General features: G+C 43.9%; 1 protein-coding gene across 1 annotated transcript in view; it reads right to left on the bottom strand.

The window, feature by feature from the left end:
• CTSA (cathepsin A) overlaps positions 1 to 18,819 on the bottom strand; it is a 69,059-nt gene that overhangs the window by 14,612 nt on the left and 35,628 nt on the right. The window contains exons 10-14 of the mRNA XM_086932571.1: positions 15,779 to 15,857; positions 12,450 to 12,601; positions 12,039 to 12,114; positions 11,864 to 11,953; positions 11,535 to 11,636 (exon numbers count right to left, since the gene is read on the bottom strand). Of these exons, the coding sequence (XP_086788697.1) occupies positions 11,535 to 11,636; positions 11,864 to 11,953; positions 12,039 to 12,114; positions 12,450 to 12,601; positions 15,779 to 15,857 (499 nt within the window). The remainder of the gene's footprint in view (positions 1 to 11,534; positions 11,637 to 11,863; positions 11,954 to 12,038; positions 12,115 to 12,449; positions 12,602 to 15,778; positions 15,858 to 18,819) is intronic.

An 18,819-nucleotide genomic window follows, 5' to 3' on the forward strand; every position in this document is an offset into this window, starting at 1 on the left:
AAGGAGCCTTTAGCAACTAGTCGTCCAGGTAGGGGAACACCTGGTGCTGCTGTTTTCTTAGGAAAGCCGCTACTGGAGCTAACATTTTTGTAAAAATTATTGGTGTCGATCTAAGGCCGAAGGGGAGGACCCTGAATTGAAAGCGGCTCTTGGCTACTGTAAAGCGAAGGAACTTCCTGTGCGATGGATGAATGGGAATGTGAAAAAATGCGTCCTCTAGGTCCAAAGTGGCCATGAAATCTCCTGAATTTAAAAGTCGAAGTATGTTCTGTAAGGAGATCATTCAGAACGACTGCTTGATGAAATAGATATTGTGATCCCTCAGGTCTAGAATAGGGCGCCACTTTCGACAGTCTTTCGAACTAGAAAGAACCGGGAATAGAAACCCTCGCCTCTTTGGGATAAAGGGACCGGTTCTATCGCCCCTTTCAGCAACATTTGTTGGACTTCTAGGCACAGGAGACGGAAATGTTTTGTGAAGCTGGAGCGAGGGGGTTGATTAGAGGAGGATGAACAAATTCCAACGTGTGGACAAATTGGACTATGTTGAACACTCAACGATCTGAAGTTATCTGTGGCCAATTTTGGAAGTAGAGGAAGATCATGCCCCCCACAGGTGTTTGATAAGGGGGAGGAACAGTAGTCAGAGCCTCCAAGCCGCTACCGACGCCTAGAGGAATCCTTCCCCTGACGTCCTGCTCTTCCTCTGAGTGCCGATTTTGAATATGTTGTGAACTGACCCTGCCGCTGGTTGTACTATGGGCAGTAAGACTGCGTGGCAGGTGAATACGAGGAGTACCGATATTGCTGGTACCCTCCTCTGTATGAAGGAAGACTTCTATCCCTTGCTCCCCGAAAAGGGACCTTGCAGTACTGAAGCGTCCGCTTGGCCCTGCTGTCTTCAAGCAGTTGGTTGAGGTAAGGAGATAGATCACACCACATCTGGTGGTCGTAGCAGCCCAAAATGGCTAAAGCGTTAGCCGCTTTGACAAACAGGCTTGAAAGAGGAAACCCTCTTGCCAACATTTTCCAAGCGTCTGCCTTATTTGTCCGGAGGCGTAGTTAGAGGAGCTGCCGGATTTTTTTTTACTTCCGCTGCGCTGCCTGTGATATGACTGAGTCCGGTTTTGGCTAACTCACAAGGCAAGCCATCTATACTCTGGGGCTTTATATTTCTTTTCCAATCAAGGAAGCACCAGGACCACCGTGGATGGGGTCTTCACGACTTTAAGCTTCTCTTCCCATACATGATTGACAATGGGAATGATTCTTACAGACTTCTTAAAGGGTTCCTTAAAGCCATATAAGAACCACTCAGACTGCACAGAAGGCATAGGCCGATCAAACCTTTTGGCCTGCCCTTTCCAGCAGATTGCAGGAACCGCCTATGTCGCCAGGTGGAGAATCTACAGAAACCAGTGAAGGGGAAGCAGGAGTAGGTATAATATATTCATCCCATTCCCTATGTGGGTCAGGGAGATCTGTATCTCCTTGGTCGTCATCTGAGGTATCATCCTGGATAAGGGAGCAGCTGATGGTGGATCCTCCATCAATTGCAGTGGTGGTGGTAGCAGCCAGGGCGTGGAAGGCCCTGCAGGTGGACCAGTGGGAACTGAGACTTGTTCCTGAGCTGAAGTTGGTGTCGGAAATCTCAGTTTATAGTCAGAGAGCATAAACTGCAAGTCTGAAATCAAGGAGGACGGCATACAGACCATATCCTCTTGATAACCTCTATGGTAGTCTGGGACGGATCATAGTCCTGTTCTTCTCCATATCCATCTCCATCTTCAGAATCCAGATCTTGGCACTTAACGTGCAGTTCTGAAGGGCTATGTGCATAACCAAATGAACTTTCCTCATCTGAATCTTCTTCCTCCAGGAGGTGAATAGGTGGTGGAGGTGTAAGTTTGCTAGGGGAAGTGAGCTCAGGAGTTATATGATGCTTCCTGATAAATTTCCACAGAATTTTTCTCTCGCAATGAGGTAGCCAATGGTATCTTCGATGATGTAGATATTGCCATAGACAGTACTGTCGTCGCCGTTGCTGCGGTCGTCAGTCACCACAGCAGTCGTCATTCTTGACGACAAAATCTTTGACAGCACTGCTGACACAGCATCAATCTTCGCCTCCGTCGACAATGAAGGTTGAACCGTGGACGTTGAAAGCAAGGAAGCTCTCGGAGACGATCCTGTCGTCGGAGCCAGAGTGAGCTGAGGAGACTATGCCTTTTCACTCCGCGTCAATTAGGACTATGGCAATTTCTTCGTCAACGGTGTTGTCGACAAAGTCGTCGACGGTGGAACTTTTTGTTGCCCGTTTCGCCTCAGTAGGAACAGAGGAGGGTTTTTTGAAGGCTTTTCTTCCCTCAGGAGGAGAAGGTGAAGGTACAGAGCTCGACTTTCTCACTGCAGTCACTCCTGTTGCAAGTCCTTTTCTCTCCTTTTCACCTCGGTGAGGAGACGTCCCTCATGGTCTTGGTGGAAAAGGCACAACATACCTTGAAATCTTTGGCCCTGCGGTCTGGATACAGGCAATAGATGCAGTCCCTGTGCGGGTCATCCACATAAAGCCTCTTCTTAGAGCAGGTGGCACAAGCTCTAAAAAAGGCCTTTTTTCTCTTTGTCTGCCATGAGGAACAGAGAATGAAATCAAAGCTGTAGTAGTTGTGAAGAAAATAGTTGAAAAATCTCTCAAGAGTAATGGAAAAAGGACAAAACTGAGCAGAGCTCAGTGGAGACTCCTTAGCATAACGTGCAGTAGAAAATCTGAGGGTCTGAGGTTTTCTCAGGAGGGTTCTAGAGGGTGAGGTTGATCTGGTTAGTAGTTGATTTTATCTAGTCTCTTTTACAAAAAGAGGTGGATATGTTAAAAACCTGGAATGGGCCTAGGCCTGGTTTCTGGTTTGTAATGGCTTTGCATTGCTATTTCATGCATTGGTATTTTATATATACACACCGGGGACTCTCATCTTGACGACGGGGAATGATTAAAGCAAGTTAATCTCTTAAAGTTCCAATACTGGAGTAAGTATAGAGCAATGGACATTGAAATGGCAGAAAAAGCAGCATCACAGGTGTATTTAACCTTTATGATTAAATCACAGCAGAACCGGCCAAGCATCAAAGCACAGTGGGAACGAGAAGTCGGCTGTTCTAAATATGGACCAAGAGAGGCCACACTCCTATTTCCATGTGAAGTGTAAGCTGGGATTTCTATGAATCCAATTTAAAATCCCCCACCATACTGACTCTAAAGCGGTCATGATGCAGACATTTGGCCGATGTACCAGCAAGGTCTGTCTACTGGGATGTGGGCTGACTTGCACATACCAACATATTCTATTCCATTGGGCTGCCAAATTATAGAGCTATTGCAGGCAGGTGTGTAAGGAACTGGAGCCGAAATTGTGATGGTCATTAAATTTAGAAGCTGCAGTCATGTTGCTAGAAATTGACGTAATCCGATATCAAAAAGTATTTATCAATAAGGGTATTATTGTAGCACAACTAAATACAGCACAGCAATGGGGAGGCAATGTACCAGTGATGATTAAGGATGGGATATGAATTGGTGCATGGCAGAGAAGACAGTATACATGGTTGGGGCTTTCCAAAAAAGATGGACAAGATCTAGGGCAGCTTGCAGACCTCAAAATATTATAAATATTTTAACAGAAATGCAGGTCTTTTTTCTTCCTCCTCACAAGAGCACCTTGAAATATACTAGTTCAGGGGGAGGAGCCACCCTAGCAACCAAGATGGCCACGTAGGCTCCCGGCTCCGCTGACCTCTGACTCTCGCCGGAATATCCTGTCATTTATCCTGTTCTTGCGCCCAGCCACCGTGTTTATGAACCTGCCGTGAGCTTAATGGAGCTATTCCGAACTTTTTATCTGTTCGGCTGACGAAGTTACGTCGAGTGGAAGTTTGCGGCCTAGATCTGTCCGGAAGCCGGGGTCTCGAGTACTGGCCCATCCGGGTTTCAGTTAAACAACATCGGCTGCGGTGGTGTGCTTGGGTCCGGTCCACCGGAGTGGGAACATTTCTTTCGCTTTCTCGGATTGCCGTGGATGACGTTTGGCTGCCATTGTGAAAGTCGGAGGAGGGGAGACAGCTCAACGGTCGCGGCTGTGGACGGGGGTCCTGCCCGGTGACCCGGTAAAGGGCCCGCTGGTGTTCGCTGGGTCAGGGTCTCCGCCTGCGGTTGTGGACCTGAGATTTCATCGGAAACATTGAAAGTTCTCCCTCCGTAGTCGACTATTCCCGACTCGCCCGTTCCCTCTCTGAGAGATAGAGTTCGAAAGGGGAAGCGATCATGACTGGGTTCCGATCGCAGAGCAGAGGAGCGGACCGAGAGTGACCCATCGCTACAAACTGTGTTGGCAGCCATTGAGTCTATTCATGTATACGTCGAAGAGCGTATTCAGAAGATGACGATGTGCTTGTCTGAGTCAGCACAAATTGGACCGGACCCTGCTCCACTACAAGAAACGGTGACGACCGAGACACCCACGATGGCCACTCTGTTGGAGAAAGTAAACCCCGTACTGTGGGATGTGTTGGTGCCTTTGCCCAGTCTCATGGACGATGAGAACAAACTCTATGCCACCAATGGACCACTAAGCGTACGACCTCTGCCGCCTATGGAAGAACTAATTGTTGTTCCCATTTTAGAGACTTTTGATGAGAACGGTTATCGGAATGGAACTGTGTCACTCCCCTATACATCGGAGCCGCTAAGATGGCGGAAGGATCAACGTTGGGACTTCATAACGGGGAGGGGAGTCTCTGGACTGGTCGGTGCTCACAGCACTCTCGTTCTTCTACTTTGTATTGCATTGAATTCTCTTACATTTTCTTTGTCCTCGAACTGTCCGGTGGCAGAGGTGGTTTGTCCAGAGGGGACTCCTGCGTCTGATCGTAAGGGGCAAGGTTGAGTTTGAAAGACTGGGTTTTATTTAAGAACGATGGACACGAGATCTGTTAAACTTATGACTTGGATTGGCTGGGCGGTGATTGATGTTCCCCTTGTAGAGACACATGTTTGTTATCCGGTAGATTTCTTGGATTTAATTTGGGGATTCATGATTCTGGTGGGGGGAGGGGCGACCGGGGGCCCATACAAATATGCCCTCCTCCACTTCTCTTCTCTACTCTGGTAGATTTCTTCTTTTAGAACATAGTTAGTTCCGGCGACAGGCACGCTGCTACTGGGGGTTAGGCGGTAAACATTTGCAGGGGTGCAGGGTGGGGGGATGGGTTTATGGTTTTCTTTTTGTTATCGTCCATATTATTTTCCTTTTTTTTTTCCTAGTCTTTCCTATACATGTACTATTGTCGTAATATCCGGACTCTGATCCTTAACTTCTAGTGTCAGGTTGCCATGATTCTCCTGCTGTTTGATTTGCGGGTGAGTAGGTTTTGAGGATCCGCTTCTAAACTGTTTAGCGACTATATTACTGTCAATTCTACTTCTGTGCTTAATATTGCGGACCTCTCGAAGAATTTTGCTGTTTCAAGTCTATCCTGTCTTTTGTACCAACTCACCCTGTTAACATCGGATGTATTTATGGCACCTGATATGTCTGTTTATTTTTGCTTTATAATAATAAAAAGATTTATATAAAAAAAAAGAAATACGCTTGTTCAGCATGTCTGCTGTAAATAAACTATTTTGTTTGATTTAATAGACTAATCTTTTGCTCCATTTATAATAAAAATCAAGCCCAGATATAGGGTACACCCGGCCCCAAACGTGCTTCTTAGTACAGTAATAGCACTGTCATTAGGGCCGGGCAGGAATGTTTCTCAGTTAATGTTTAAAAACTCTCACTCTTAATAAATATATTACTAAAGCTTGTGGTAGTGCACTGTCAATTTACAGACAGCGCATTCCATTGAAATGGTCACAAACTTTCCCACTGACATGCAGTTTTATTGATAAAACTATATAGCGTACAAACAATGTGAGGAAATCGGTTTCAGCAAAAATGTACTTGCACATCAGCAAGTAAAAAAAAAATAAGTGTTATTTGTTTTGCTCCAATTAAAATCTTTGTTTCCATTACACTTCTGAATTACAAAAAAACTGCTTTCCTATCTACTGAAATAGGTTTTGAATTGTGTTCAATTCACTTACAAGCTATATAAGCACTATGCTTTAGGAACAACGGACATCCTACAGCCCTTCATTTCACGGTCATACCACACCATGACTGTCAAGATAGTTCACTTTACTTTTCTTTCTCTGATGGGAAAGTTAAAGGTTTTTGTAAACACCTATCTACAGGATAAAAGAAGCAGCAATTTGAAAGACATAAGCAGACATCTGACCTCTGTCTTTGAACACACTGCAAACATGACAAGATAACAAGATTCAAATGCATCTTTATTGCTCATTCACTTTCTGAATGAGCACAGTACCTGGTCTTTACCAGTTTGAGCGCTCTCAAGACCAGGCCAGTAGGCTCTAAAAACAGCCGGACCGGATAAAATGCGAGAACATTTTTTAATTTTTCCTACAGTAATTGATTATTTCTTTACATTAATCAATTAGTTACCAGATCTATTCTACCTTGTTACTGGACCTGGACCTCATGGCATGGTCACCCCAAACATTTTGCTTTCACCTCTTCCGTTTTCTGAATTTGTTTTTTGTTGGTTTTAGGACTCTGCATTTTACCACTTCTAACCACTGCTAAAGAGCTTGTGCTCTCTCCCTGAAACATGGTAAAATTGGCCAACACTGGCAGATTAATTTATTTTTCAGTCCCTAGTAAATGGCAGTACATGTTCGCATAAGGGTAATTTTGGACCTGGCCCTCTCGGAAGGGCCATCCCCCAAACATTTTTGCCGCCAGCCCTCCTGTTTACTAAATTTGTTTCTTGTTGATTTTAGGACTCTGTGCACTTTACCACTAAAGTGCTTTTGCTCTTTACCTAAAACATGGTGAAATTGGCCTACTCCTAATTGGCAAATTGAATTAACTTATTTCCCTGGTAAATGGTACTACTTGTACCTAGGGGATGCAGCAGTCATTATGTCACCCACTAAAGTAACTTTTAAAAACATGTCTCAGGACTGCCACTGCAGCTTGTAGTGCAGGTTTAAGCGGTCATTTCCACCTTACAAAATAAGCAGTTTGTCAGGCTTAAACATTCGTTTTTAATACATACAAGTCACCCCTAAGGTAGGCCCTAAAGGCTCATAGGGCAGGGTGAATGCATGTGAAAAGTAGAACAAAACTGTTTAAGTTTTACTTGTCCTGGCAGTCAAAATCTCCTAACGTTGTTTTTCACTGTTGTAAAGCCTGTCTCTCCAATTGAGTAACATTGGGTTAACTTATTACATTAAGTGCTTAGTTCAGATTGGCAGAGGGTCAAGACTGATTTGCATATGGCCAGGTCTAAACTGGGTGGCATGGTGAACAAAAGAACAATTGATTTAACCCAGATCTCTTGAGTGGGGGTGAATGTTTTGATTTGCGCTGCATTCCATCCATCAATGTTGTGTCTTTTTAGTTCAGATTGGGAGCAGATAAAGATATGCTTACCGTTTACACTCATATGAATCATAATTTATAAGCCTCTTTTATGGTGAAGTCGAATTTTATGTTACAATGTTGAAAATGCTACTTTCAGGAAGTTGGCATTTTCTTGTCTAATCCAACTGTGCCTTACTGCTAGTGTCCTGGGTCATATGGCTGTAAATGAATTAGCTGCTGGGGGTTTGCGTATTGCATCCAGACAGTGAAACAAAGGGAACCTAGCTGCGAGCAGAGGGGATTTTCCTGACAGGATGGTGAGGAGAAGGTGTACCCTGCCCTGATTACATTTCAAGGGCTCTGCCTACAGCACAAAAATAGAACCAAACACCAGAGGGCAGCTCTTGCCTTTGTAAGTATGTAGCAAGGTCCAAGGGAAGGGCAAAGAATTGACCAGAACCAGTTGTGGGGGTAGGTCAGGGAATTACCCCTCACACAAAGGCGGGCACCAGGATAAAAGTAGGACCTACAGGACACCCCTGGACCTGTGTACGATTCAGAAGACAAATGTCCCTCCTGCTAGAAGGACTGCCATGCTGCTGGAATGAGTGCCCAGCTGTCTGAGAAGGAAGCCTGGTCCCGACTGCCTTGACCCTAGGCTACCCAGGGGGACTCCAGGGGTCAATTGGCTGCCTTCCTGTGTGAGCTTTAGGGACACAAAAAGCTTCCAGAGGCTTCCCTGAAACTGCCCAGCTCCAACTGTCCCTGCTGCTTGGCTCTGCTGGATTTATCACCTAGCGGTTCCCCCTAGGCCCTGGACTCCTGACTGCCACCGGTGAGAGCTTCTCCTGAAGTAAATGGTGAAAATCCTGCAGTCTGGGCTTCTTACGACCACAAAGGGGCCAGTTTGGGCAAAAAACTCTGCCATCCACAACAACCACCAACTCAAAGTTCCAGCGATACCTTCTCTTCACGCTGGCAGTGACCACCGCCAACGACCAGTAACGCAAGACCTGAACTTTGCCCCAACTGCAATAGTTCACGACGATCCATCCAGTGACGACCGGATTTTCACACAACAGCAACGACCATCCATGAATCTTGGCCCCTCCTGTGGGGAATAACCACCTGACCTACTTATTGGAATGATCAAAAGCAGAAATGGGGCGCCATTGGTGCTTTATCAATAATTTTTAGTGGTAGGCCCCTTGTGGTAAGTTCCACAAGTACGCCTAAACACAGATCTCAAAGCTTAGTGCATTCCCTAATAACCAGGGTGACCCTAAAAGTATGGAACACCATAGGAGATTATGTAGGGCTTAAAAATACACCTCCCTCTACACCCCACTGGTCGGAAACCCGGATTTGGGACCGTAACTGTACAGGGAGGCATTCAATGGTGAGAGGCCTGCTGCATCACAATTAAAGACATTTAAACAAGTTGATGTGTGCTGTGATTTAGGAGAAGCAGAAAGATACAGACCCACACAGATCAGACACTGAGTCATGTAAAGGGCAACAAGGGACAAAATCACATGCCTCTAAGCCAAAGTCGAAACATTATGAAGGAGAGTAACAGGCAATACACAGCTAGTATCTAGAATATCCAAACTAAGAATCAGTGGGAGGATACCTGTTATGGAGACATTTTCACATTGTCAGCAAGGAGTAAAAAAGCAATTTGGGAAAATGTGTGTCCCAGAATTGAAATACATTACTGGAGACTACAGAGCCTTTAACTTGTCCTAGAGCCATAAGGGCCTTGCAGATAGTCAACTACTGAAACCAAGGACATTGACTATGAAAAGGATAAAAGACAGGAACACACTCCTCAGCAGTACAACTGATCCACAATTAGATCTGGTGAGGGAGCGGGAGGTATGTAGGGACAAAATTGAAGTTGCATGTTGAAAATCAGTCACACTGTACTGAATAGAACAGGAGTCACACGCTGAGAGATCATGGTCAGATCCAAAACTCCATATACAGATGTCATGTGTATCTGAATAGACATCTTTTTACAGTGTGTGTGACAAACTTAACGAGACATTTTAACAGTTGCTTTCAAAAGCAAAGAAATGTAAATTAGTGAAGCACCAATAAGACCTTCGGGTACTTTATTAGTATTTTTTTATTTGAAAAGTTTTATATAGCGCTGGCTACACCCAGAGGTATCGAAGCGCTTTACATGAGTAGGTACGCATCAATAAGGCAAGAAAAACAGGAGCGGACGCCAGCATGTGAGTTACTGCCTTCCAGTTCCTACTCCTGTCAGAACACTAGTGGTTGAAGGCACACATAGCAACCTGGAGGCACTGGAGAGGCACTGGAGAGCTGTGGCTTCAAAAGTAGTTTCCAGCTCCAGTATTGCACGTAGGAGATATTAATCTGTGCAATAAGTATATTTTAGAACAACCAGGCTAATTACAACCGGGTATTGATACTACTACTACTACTACTAAAGAACCTAGAGGAGTATGTCGCAGTTAGCAGCTAAATCACCAGGTTTTTGGGGACTTCACAAATGTCAACAGGTTCTACAGCTACAGACCAGGAACAGGTGGAACTGTAGAGAATTCAATTGAGACTGAAGTAAATGTCCACATCAGAAATATAAACAAACGATTCCCACCACAGTTTCCGACATGACAGCTCCACAACAGACCAATTACAACCATTTTAGTTACCCTACAATGAAACTGATCTCCAATGTACAAGCTTAACTAATGACAGCGTCATGTATAACAAATAACTGGAATGTCAGTACAAGGTCTTTCAGCATTGCTCTGACACTAGGGAAATATTGACCTTAAAAATATTTAATAACACACATTTAGAGCTTTACATTGAAAAGTCTATAGGCTTCTCCAATTTAACCCGCAAATTCACCTGCCAACAGAGTTTTCCATTTGTTTTTTTTAAAATCACCTAACATTTTTTTTTAATTAAGAGTGTAATGAAATGCATGTCAACCTCTCATTGCGTATATTTCCTAAGCAGAGACCCAGAAAACGAACTCATTTACAAAGTCATAGCTTTTTTTTTAATCAAAATGTATCTACTAGTCTTTTGCCTCAAGAACTTTCATGATGCCTCTGTCGATTTAGCTATAGATCTGCGTAGCAACCTTTGTACTAAGCGGTCCCAGAGGATGACCAGCATTAAGAAAAAAATTTTAATATGCATGAAACCAATTTTATAAAATCTTTTTTTGTCAGAGCCTTCTTTTTCAACGTTTTTTTCCTACCCAATTTACTTTAAGCTGAGGTGTACCACATCTTTATACTTTGTGAAACTCAAAAGTCTTAACAGAAAACTTCATGAAGTTGTGGGAGAAAAAAAACTTGCAGGGTGAGAGGAGGAAAAGGAGACTGGAAATATCATGGTGGAAGATTAAGCTGGAAGAGAAAAGAATAGTTTCATTGAATATCAGTAAAATGAAGAGTACAAGGCTCCGAAGGAGAATATAAAGGGGTTTGCAACAGAGAGGTTGGGAATGTATTAGGAATAGGTAGTAGGTGTTAGAGAAACCGGGGAATTGTGGAAGAGTATATTAGGACTTTGAAAGCAGAGAAGAGGCTGGACTTCCTGGAGGTGTGAGAGAGGTTAAGGATTTAGGGTTCATAGGAGTAAAGAGATCACAAAACAGGTTGGTGATTAAATGTGTCAGCGAAAGGCATAAACTGATTAGGATGGGAGATGGGATTAGAATTAAAATGGGCCCAGCAACACAGAGCAGGTTGAATCTTAGGGCTATAAGAAAGTGGAAGAAGCGATGAGTATCACAAGAAGGAACAGTTGAGTGTGTGTAGGGCACGAGCCTCGGGGGATCTCCTTGTAGTTTGTTCACACATTAAACTTAATTGCACAGGTAATATGCACAGAGATGGATCTGGTTGGTGGCCTGTTGGTCAATATGCACCTTTGGCAAAATCCATATACATCAGACCCACAATTGTGAAGTCAGTGACAACAAATATTCTGGGCATTGTAATGTTTCAGCTGGAAGCAGACAGACGACCAATGCACGGATGAATTAGCAGAGCTTACCTTGACTGTAAGAAAACTTATGTTGGGAAATTCTTTGATAAATCCTCCAACTTGCAGTCCGTTTTCATCTTGGTACTTCCACACTCTGCGGTTTACCTGCACCTGAAGAACATTGGATACGAATATTCAACAAAAAGGCAGTGACTTTACATGATTCAGCCCACTTCACCCCACTACCTTACCACATCACCTCCAATGGAGCACACTAATAGTCATGACGCAATAGTCCATTCTGATAATCAGTGCCACTGGAACATAGCCAGAGCCACTTCCACACACTAGACATCACATGAATGCTGTGGCCTGCAATTAGTATCTGCAAAGCTTACCTTTTGATGCAGCCCTTCCACAAACCACTGATCTCCCAGGAAGTTGCATGCCATGTCCACATCACCATTATAAATCAGAACCCTATATTTCTAAGATGAGACAGAGGGATTGGTTTAGTTTGCAGAGTTTCAATTTCATCTGATTCTAGTTAAACTTTAAGACATTCCCGCTTACCATAGCACTCAGCAGCTTCAAGTACTGCTTCTCCAAGCTATCTACCACGCGTGTGTATCCCTGATAAACCTGTGAACTGTGCACAAAAAAATAGTCAAATCAAAGCAGCATCAGGAAGCACTAAACTGAACAACCAGAGAGAAGCAATGCAATTGAAGAGACAGAGGCAGTTACAGAGACAGAAGGAGTGGGTTGGAGGAAGTACAGGGGAGGGTGCAGGGCACAAATGGAAAAAGTTTCTTCACTAGATGTGAGAAAGGCTAAGAGTCAGACATGGACGTTATAGTGGATGGAATAGATAATGCAAAACAGATATGACCCTGCTATATTCAGGAGAGGGCTACTTAAACATGAGGCTAACAGACCCCCAACTATACCCTTAATGGATTGTCGGATGCTGTAGAGCTTTACCTGCAGACTTCCCAGACTGGGGCCTCAGGAGGAATGTGGAGGGCTTTTTTCACAAACGGGTCGTTCAAATAAGTTCTTGAGGCTGTAGTATTCACACAAGGTGGATCCATCCTCACAGGCTTTGAAGAAGATCTTGATAAATAAAGCAATTTCTGTGGGTAAAAGAGCAGAGATGCAATAGAAAAGAGACACTAAAACCTCAAAGAGATGTAGGATGACCAGCAACAAACTTTGGTGGATGCACAAGGAATCACTAAAAAACGTATTAGCTACAAGTCAAGTCAAGTCAAGTCATAAAATTTGTATAGCGCACTACATACCCGGAGGGTTTCAAGGCGCTTAGGAAGGGGAGGAAGATTATTTGTCAAATATCCACGTTTTAAGCTGCTTTCTGAACGCTAGGTGGTTTTGGGTGAGGCGAAGGTGAGCGGGGAGTGAGTTCCATGTTTTAGCAGCTAGGTATGAGAAGGATCTGCCTCCCATGGTGGTCTTGCTTGAGCAAGGGTAAGCTACAACAACATTCTACCACTGCACACGACACTGCTGCAAACACGAACTGCTAAAAGTGGGCATCACCAACATCTTTATCGTATAGAAACTATAAAACGTTCAAGATTTCCAGGGATGCCATATTCCTATATTCTATGCAAGAGGTGCCACTACCTCTACGCATCGCAATGGGGAGCTGCTAGTTGTGCTGCCCAGTGTGAGGGCCAGGGCTGGGAGAGCTTTCCACCACCTCCATCTACTAAATGGGAATGGTCGAAACCTCTACAGAGTACAAGATGGGCTACCACATCTTTTAACTGGCGAAAAGGGGCGCTGCCATATACGCAGTGCTTAATTTGAGCAGGTGCTTTCAGGTGCTCAGCACCTGCACTTCTTTCACAGGGCAGGGGCTACAATTTCTGAACCTGCAGGTGGTGGTCTCAATATTAATTGTTCAATTAAAAATAAAAAGAATAACATACATTGCATGGTGACTGGCTGGTAAATGTTCATAGGCAGGCCGGCATACGCCTGTTCAGGCAGGCATGATTGTGTATCACCACGTTAGTGATGATGTCATCACGCTGTTCACAAATCTAAGATGTCATCGACAAACTATGGCTTGCATTCAATTCCCCTAGTCTGCTGCACCCTGCCACTGCCTGAGCCTAAACCTCCTATTGAATAATTGTAGCTGGGGGCTGGCTCATGACTGAGTTGAGGCATGGAAGCTGCAAGAGCGCATTTGGAACTTGGGAGCGAGGGTTCTTGAGGAAGAATAAATTAAAGTAATTGCGGACTTTCTACTTGTTGCGTAGCCAGAGTAGCATATCTGGCAGCCCTACATTGCTGCTATCCTCAATGTGCTTGATGCAGCTGTGGCCCAACAAAACCTTTGTGCGCCATGGTGTCACCAGTAGAATCTGTGTGCTGCACCCCAGCATGGTAACTGCTGAGCATGAGTGAGTCCAGTAGGCACCACAGCCATACTCACCGGCATTGGCAGCATTACTGCTGGAGACAATGCCTGTGCTGTAGCAGACCGGATCACAGCAAGCTGAGCAGTGAATGCCGATGCCACCGCTATCCCTGTACCTGCTAATTACAGGCAGCACTAGCAGTGACATGACCTGCTGTGCTCAAGCAGCCGCCTGTTCCGCAATAAACCCAGTCATACCACACTGATTAATATATGCAAAAAAGCATTTTCATTTTGTATTTGCACTCAGTGTAGGTAAGAAAGTAAAACACGTCATCTTTCGCTTCATTAGGAATGACAACAGGAAAACGCAGAGTTCAAAATAGCAGGGACATGTACAGGCTGACGACAGGGGTCACAGTCGGCAGCAGTGTTAGAGATGAGAGACAGCAAGAGTAAAGAGCCAAGAGGAGAAGAAACAACAAGAGAGGAGAGAGATAAACTGAGCAAACTAGAAGAAAAGGAGGAGAGCAAATCAATCACCTCATATCTGGGTAATCAGACAAACTGCCCTTAATAGAGATTAAAAACATCCTCGGGCTCCTCCACCACTATGATGGAGTTGTAGCCCTTTAAGTCACTAGGTTGACTGTCAGAGGAGACCGAGATGATGAAGCATGTCACCTGGCTGGGTGAGTGATGGGAATCCGAAAAATTATTTATTATTTTTCTTTTTCGGTTACATTTTGTGGCAGTCCTGATCAAGGGAAATTTCAAAAGCTCTCTATTATCTTGTAGACTGTGGGATATCTTTGGTTTGTAGAGTTCATTTGTCTGGGGCACATTATCCCATTAGGCCTTTAAAAATCGCCTCTGACCCTACCTAATAATTTGTTTTTATGGTATTGGGAATTTGCCCAGTCCAGACATTTGTTGCGCAGACAGTTCTGTGCTTTGAAATTTATCACGTCTGGTCTCTAGAACTTTAATCTCAGTATATTCATCTTGCTTCTTTCAAAAGAAATGAATTCTTAAAAGATTTCTAGTCAGTGGATTTCTATAACAGCCGTAAAAACTGGAAACATGCAACATCCATCGTCGGTCTCAAATGGTGCAGGAGGCCGATGCCACTTCCCGTTGCTTGACCCCTGACATTAGAGCCCAGAAATTTTTATAAATTATACAGTTAAAGGAAGAACCTCCAGTGAGTCGGATTGCTTTGTTGACAGGGGCATAAGCACAAGGTTTTTGTAAAAAAAAAAGTAGAAGCGAACACCGGTGCAGATTCACAAAGCTATGCAGATGAAGTTTTTTCTAATAGGTATAATTTTTCAACAGAAGACCAGGTGCAAAGTTTAGAAACAGAGAGAAACGCTTTCTTCAGGAATGGTCCAGCTGCTGATTATGTTCTTTCATTCTACTGATGAGCGCAGCCTCGGTCCTTTACAATGGTGAACTCATCAACGTAGGCACCACAATAGTTAATACTCATGGCCAGAGGTACAATGTATTCACACCCAAGAGCCAACTCCAAACAAAGAACGACGATCATTTATCATAATGCGTTCCAGAGACACCCATTGCAGCTCGCATTCATGCAAATCTAATCCAGGGCACCACAAGACCCAACAAAAAGCAACCACATTCACCTCGCACACTTCGCAAAAAGATGTTCATTGTATTGCACATGCATAAAAGAATGCCGTATACCAAAGACAAAGCAGCTGCTACATCCCTCACACTCAAGGGCAGGGGGTTTTAGTCTGTTGCTCTACATTCCACACCACAATATTTAGTGACAGAAGCAGCCACTCATAATTTATTTTGGTGTAAAGGAAACATGTTATGATTTTCACCAACACTACATTTCTATGCATGTCTTATTTGGTCTGCTCCGTCTAAAATGGAATGAAGTACTCACCTTATTCCAGTGATGGTGTATTGGTGAACGTTGAAATGGTACTCCAAAATGATGCACAACAATGTTGTCTTTGTCCTCCCTGAAACAGAAAAATAATTAATCAGCTTAAGGAGGATTGGTCCTTCTGAGCACATACTAAGGCTCCAATCCAACACAATACTGTAGGAAGCTTGCTTTTTATGTAGTGTACCAAAATGAGGTAAAACAACCCTTTTTGGCTTACAGGGCTTAAATTAATAATTTCTTTACCACAAAACGTACCCAGGAGTCAGAAACACACTCTAATCACAGACAACCGTTTGCATGACAGAAAGAAATTCTCTCCTCGGGTATGTGCTGCACGTGCATTTGCATATATGGTATCACGCGTTTAATCCAACCACACCTAGTTCACGATCTTTCTTTCTGTCATGCAAACGGTTGTCTGTGATTAGAGTTTGTTTCGGACTCCTGGGTACTTTTTGTGGTAAAGAAGTTGTTGTGAGGGGCATGTATCCAGCTCAGAGTCGTTAAAATAGCCCTTGGACCCTCTTCTAAGTAGCGTGTGTTATAGTCTTAAATTAATAATCCCAAATGCTCTATTTGGTGGTAGTATTGGCTAGCTGTTTAGGCTTATCAGAGGGTAGTGTTAAGCATTTGTTGTACACACACAGACAAAAAAATGAGGCACCCTTGAGAAGAAACTTGAGACCAATTTAGAAAATTAACTTTTTTATAGAATTTTGGACACCAAGAACATCATAATCGGGTAAGTACTTTAAACGTTATCAAATCTGACAGTTAAAACAGCAGAAAATGACCCCAGTCAGATTTGAGATATGAGCCTCAAATGCGGTAATGTTATCCACAGCTAGTCCTCTGTTCTTGCATTCTTCTGCTCTTCTTTTTCCACCTTCTGGAGTCAGTCAAATCTGTTTTACTGGTGTGAGTGGGCCACCTAAATACTGAATTTGGGGGCATTAAGGGGAGTCGGGGCAGTATCCAATGGGCTACTTACGCCTGGGCTCACTAGGCCCCCTATATGACCACTTCCAGTGGGGAGTGGGCATAACCTGGTCCCAGAGTTCCAAGTTCTACTAAAATCAAGATGGTGGAAAACTTCTTTCGTGGAGCATATCAGGCAGCCCACCTTAGGGGTGTGACTGGCCTGGTAGTGCACAACGCCTCCTTGCATAGCTAATTTCCCACAAGTCCTGGTGCTAAATGGGCCTCAGGGCAGGGAGTGGCAAATTCCAGGTCTGCGGGAGGCTGGGGTCGGATATCAAAGGCAGCAGGGGCTTTGAAACCTATGGCCTTAGTGTGCAGATTCACTAGCCTTCCTGCTGGAGGTGATAACACCTCTTACCAGAGCAGGCTTAGTTTTTTTTTTTATATATAAATCTTTTTATTGTAATACAAGTACAGAAATAAGAGACCGTAATAATCATCTCATTCAGCATATGTTTACAATTAACAAGTCTTACATGTCAGGACATTTCTCTTTTTTAAAATATACTTTGTTTATCCATTCCCCTTTTGTATGGCCACACCATGTTCCTGTTAAAATTTGCCCTTATATATCTCCGGATAGGGAATTGCTGCTGACCGGTAGGCAGAGCATCCCTCTGCTCTCATCCACCTTCACCAGATCTTCTTCCGTTTGTGCAGACAGCCTCTTCCCTCGTAGACCATCCGTTTCACTGGCATACACTAGTCCATGTCGGTTTCCCAGCCATTAAACACAGGCCCGGAGCCAGCTTCCCCACTTGCTTGCTATATTGCGTTTGGCCAACATAAAACCCAGTGTTGCCCATCATTTTTCTCCCACAGCTAGGTCAGTTTTCCCCCAGGATATTTAATAAACACCCTTGAGGGGATGCCTCCACCTCCTTCCCACTTTACATCTGCATGCGTGCAACAATCTTATCCTGGGGCAGTCCCACCATAGACGTAAAAACGTATCTTCTTGGCCAAAGTTCTTAGGACATAGTGCTGAGTCAAGTCCATTCAATTTAACTAATGTAGTGCATGTATAAAACGTCATATGGATTAGTTTCAATTGTATCAGCCTAAAGTGGGAGCAGGCTTTGTTTCTTGACCTCAGAGAGCGCAGGCTTTCACCTGCAGGGCGTCAGAAACACATCTGTAGTGGCAGGCTGGACGATACCAGTCAGCCAGCACACAAAGAGGTTGGTAGGTTTTCAGGGGACACCTCTAAGGTGCCCTTTGGGTGCATGTTTTAATAAATCTACTACTGACATCAGTGTGAATTTATTAAGACAGGGTGTTTGATACCAAACACCATAGGCTTTAGTAAAGCAACCGTGGGACAAGTCGTAATGACCAGTGACCAATTCAAAATACTTAATATGGCTTTCCTGCTCACTTGTACTATGTAGTAATCAAATTAGACAGTACAGTGACATATCTGCTCATGCAGATATGTCATTGCATGTAATATAATGCTCCCTGCCTTAGCACTATAAGGCCTGCTGTAGGGGTGTCTTACATATACTGCATGCAGTGTCTATGTGTATGGCACACATGGTGTGTGCCATATTGTGTTTTCATACTTGTTTGCACCATTTCATGCAGCCTGCAATGGCAGTCTGCAGAAGTTTGGTGGTGGGTCCCTTAAGGTGGCACAATACATGCTGCAGCCTTTAGGGACCCTATTTAGTACCCAGGTCCTAGGTACCATTTATTAGGTAATTACTGAGGTGCTAAAGGTATTGCCAAATGGAAGTACAATTGAACAGTTACCTTATTTTAGGGAAAGAGCAAAACCACATAGTCGAATAATTTGGGATGTCGGGGAGATTCGCAGCAAAGCCCTCTAAAATCTAAGAAGTAACCTTAAATGTCTTCCTCCAAACCCGCACAACTAAAACTAGGGAGCTGAAAATTCCAACTACCACAAAGCTGCACCATATAAAAGCACTAACGCAATGTATTGTATTGTAATTGCATTTATATAGAGCTTCCTACCCCTGATAAGGTGTTAGAAATTTTTAGGGTTAAAGCAGATTTTATTTCAACCTGTATTTTAGTAAATTGTACAT

Source organism: Lissotriton vulgaris, chromosome 7 (genome assembly GCF_964263255.1).
Source record: "Lissotriton vulgaris chromosome 7, aLisVul1.2, whole genome shotgun sequence".
NCBI lineage: Eukaryota > Metazoa > Chordata > Amphibia > Caudata > Salamandridae > Lissotriton > Lissotriton vulgaris.